Genomic DNA, 4153 nt, shown 5'->3' with positions numbered 1-4153 from the left:
TGAAAATCTAATTGAATTTGAAATGAAAGATCGTACACCATGAGATAGGTTATCGCTAAAGGAGACATATTCAATTTGTAACATTATCCCAAATTGATCTTAAAAGAAATGAGATACAAAGATCCAATACACTTTAGTAGTGGGGAGTTTATGCATACTCAAGCATCTATAATCTTAAAATTGAAATTATAGAACAATCTATGTATGCAACACTGGAAGGTGGAAAAACAGTTAACATATACTCTTAAACCTTTAGGTATAAAATTTGGTGGTCCCATACACTAACATTGCACTATACCACTACATTAACATAAACATAAGTCTGATACATGTTATCATTATAAATTTTTTAATTATTCATTTTTACACTACAAAAGTAAACAAAAAAGAAACTTAGAGCATATATATATATACATCACAACTCCTAAAATTAAATCAAACCATTATTATTCGCATGCAAGCTTTGTCCCAAAACTAGTCAAGCAAATGGCAAATGCATGAAAAGCCGACAATGGTTGTCTATAATCCATAGTGAACATATCATCACCAACTTTTCCAAACTGAAGCAAAACCGTTTCACCATCACCTTTCCCACCCGGTTGACTCGGGTCCAATGTTGCCACCAACTGAAAATTCTTAACCGATGCAACTGTCACCCGCCCATGAAAATTCAAGCACCAACATTGCAAATGTTCATGCCACCTTGGAGCTTTGTTTCTCAAAAGGGTTTGAGTTTGACCAGAGTCAAACTGTTGATCTGGTGATGTGGATGTTAGAGAACACACCATTCTTCTTGGACCCCTTGATTTCAAAAGGTTGAATTTGTATGAAGTTTCTCCAATTTCAAAGTTGCTTGATGGAACTTGTGGGCTTATTTGTTTGTTTGCAATTCGCCTCACGGATTTGCTACTCAATTGTTTTGCACCATTGTTTGGTGGTTGGCTGTCATATATTGTGAACTTTGTGCCAAGAAAATCGGACCTGTGAAGGGTAAAATCGTCATTATGTCTATATTAAGTCATAAAGAAGCATCAATGCATAGGTGTATAGCTAGATTAAGTGCTTAACCCATTAAGTACAAAAAAAGAAATAGTCACTTACCTTAGTTTACCAACATAAGCATTGCTTCCTTGAGATGAATCGTCTGGATCAAGTGATATTATGTATTCAGTGTGAGCACCATGTCTGTATCTTCTTGCAGCTAAAAGAAACTTACCTTTGTTTGTAAATGCTGCCAAAAATGGAATCCAAATGATTAATACTTTAATTACAAGTCACCAGAAATATCATCTTCTCTCATGTCAGGATCTATACATTATTCATCAAGAGATTAAAGCTATGGATGCTTACATGGAGTAGCAGCTAGATAGAGGTAGAACACTGAGTTCTTCTTGTTTCTTTTAATCAGGCATTGAATTGGAGAATCACGTGACCCAGGCTGCAAAGACATGAAAATAGGTTAGATAATCAAGCTTGTTCATCCATTAACAACATTGGTAAATTTCAAGGATGTATTATAATGTATTATGTGATCAATGGAAACTTAGAAGGTAACAATTTGCAGAAATTATATACGAAGCATCATTAGGTAGATATTCCCCAATTTACCATGTGGATTTGACGATGAAGTAAACAATATTCTAATGAACGACGTGGTTACTGGACAATACTTCGAAATAAGACCTAGTCAAAATTGTCAACCATGAACAGCTACCAAACTGTTCATAATCGCTATCACAATAGAATTGACTTTATCGAGTTTTGACTTGTGCTACTTGCTTTCAGTTGTTTGAGCTAATCAAAAGCTTCTCCATAACAAACTGGATAATCTTCTGACTAAACATAAATCTAAAGCAATTCAACAAGAAAATTGAAAAAACAAACTAACTAACTATATTTAATTCATTGATTCTAGTCTCTGTGGAATCAACGACATACAAATCAAGGAAAGCTTGAAACAAATTAAAATCAGGTAATATACAGCCAAATCGTACCTGCTTAAGACATGAAAGGAATGTGATCTTCCCGCTGTGAACAGGAGGCTTTACGATCTGTCTCGTAACTTCTCTCCAGCTTTTACAAACACATCCACAAGCAACCAGATTTCTCCGGAGCGGCCACCGGTCATCGCTCGTTTCCACTCGTTTGATTATCTCGCCTAAGAGCTCTGGCAACATATTAGACCACGAATCTCGTCCATTATTCTCGCCGCCGTTCTGTTCACCGACAACGTCGTCGTCTCCGGGAACAGCAGCAATGTTAATTTCCGGCGGTTTTGATAAGGTCGTCAATTCCTTAAACGACTTCGACCGGCTGCTGGTTCGACGTGATAGGAACGACCTACGCAACGACATCGTGTAGACTGGAGAGAGAGAGAGAGAGAGAGAGAGAGAGAGAGAAGAAGAAGAAGAAGAAGAAGAAGAAGAATCGGAAGAAACGATAAAATGAATTCGAGCAAATTGAGAAAATTGTGGTGAAACTAGTGCTTACGTGTCAGTCAGCAGATGGATTTTGACGGACAGATTCAAAATGCGTTTATTATTTTATTTTAACAATTAATTATTCATGTAAACATATACCCCATGTTGTCCCTTTAAAAAGAGAAAAAGAATCGTGTAGTTTTTTTTATATATTCAAAGGGTCCTTACATGATTTGTTTAAAATTAAAGATACACCATGATGTTGCGGAAATTTATATATAAAAAGTGAATTCATAAAAATATAGTTGTTAAAAAAGATGCAAAATAAATTATAAAAAGTGGTATTCTTTTTAAATAAAAAAACCAAGCTTTAAGATAAATGAAATAACAAAGTTGGGAATAATTAATAAAAAAGATTTGGACAAAATTTGTACATAAAAAAAAAAATAAAAGTTGTGCAAAAACTATGAAGAAAAGTTATATTTGTAAGTTTGTAAAAAAAATTAAAAAGTGTGTACTAAAACTGTAAAAAAAAAATGATAGATGAATGAGACATACTTTGGTCAAGATCCGGTCCAGACAATCGGATTTGACCAGATCCAAGGTCACATGTATTGGATTTGTGTAAAAAAAAAATTAAAGATGAATAAGACATACGTGGGTCAAGATCCGGTCCAAACAATCAGATTTGTCCAAATCTAAGGTCACATGTATTGGATTTGTTCAGATCCATGTTTTTTTGACCTGCTTGCAAAAAAGATGATCCATGTTTTTTGACGTGCTTACGAAAAAAAATGGGCGAAAAATTCGAACTTATTCTGGTCCTTGATTAATCGAAGGTTCCAACTTTTTTTTTTGAACGGCGAGCAATTATTATTAGAACAAAACAAAACATGCTAAAGCGAGAAGCTCTAGCAGATTACAAAAAAACGTTAGACATAGGAGACATACGTCAACAAAACCAATCAAGCAAATTTAACTTAGATCTATGTTTGATATAATTAAAGGTGCATGTACTAATATCGTCTCCATTAAGTATAATTGTTCGCCTTTTTTTCCAAAAAACGATTACATTCCTTTCTTTCCACAACATGCACAGTGTTGCATAGCGACAACTTCAACTTGCTCACCTTCTTGCTTCTATCCTTCGACTCCAACATATTGACAAGATCAGCACACGAAACATGGATGTGATTGAGGATTAAAGACTGATTTATCAACCACTCCCACAGTTTAAAAACAATAGGAAAAAAAAAAAACATGTGATCAAGATTTTCATCAAGCTCAAACAAAGCTCAAAAAGAAAGGACACATAGTACAATCCACAACTATCCCACGCTTCTCGAGATTTGTATACAAAGGAATACGATTCTTCGTCATAAGCCAAGTAAAGCAGTTTAGTTTAATTGGAATCCAATTAACAAAAGTGAATTTATGCTCGTTACCAACTTTTGGATCATCAATAAGATTTTTAAAAGCCTTCACCGAGAACGCATGATTATCACATTTTCCATTCCAAATCCATTTGTCGTAGCCCTAGTTGAACTGAAAATCAGCCAGATACCTATTCAAAACAGAGAATTGATTTTCCTCTCTCCCCTTTCTAATTTGCCTTGACTATTTCCAATTTCACCTTGACCTAAATCAATATTAAAATTGATTATACCCATAAGCAAGCAATTTTTATTCTCCTCCAAGGCATACAGATTTAAACATAAGTCCTTCAAAAACCA

The 4153-nt window shown here is 34.6% G+C and overlaps 1 protein-coding gene across 1 annotated transcript; it reads right to left on the bottom strand.

Annotated features, from left to right (window-relative positions):
* Window positions 1-305: 305 nt before the first annotated feature.
* On the bottom strand, window positions 306-2481 carry LOC111913802 (tubby-like F-box protein 7). Its single transcript, XM_023909516.3, has 4 exons — window positions 1995-2481; window positions 1351-1438; window positions 1102-1231; window positions 306-981 (listed from the first exon to the last, which is right to left on the bottom strand). The coding sequence occupies exons 1-4, from the start codon at window positions 2352-2354 to the stop codon at window positions 447-449; spliced, it is 1113 nt and encodes a 370-aa protein (XP_023765284.1). The 5' UTR covers window positions 2355-2481; the 3' UTR covers window positions 306-446.
* Between the last annotated feature and the right edge of the window lie 1672 nt (window positions 2482-4153).

This window comes from Lactuca sativa, chromosome 7 (assembly GCF_002870075.4).
Source record: "Lactuca sativa cultivar Salinas chromosome 7, Lsat_Salinas_v11, whole genome shotgun sequence".
Lineage (NCBI taxonomy): Eukaryota > Viridiplantae > Streptophyta > Magnoliopsida > Asterales > Asteraceae > Lactuca > Lactuca sativa.
This window is presented reverse-complemented; position numbering and strand designations above follow the sequence as displayed.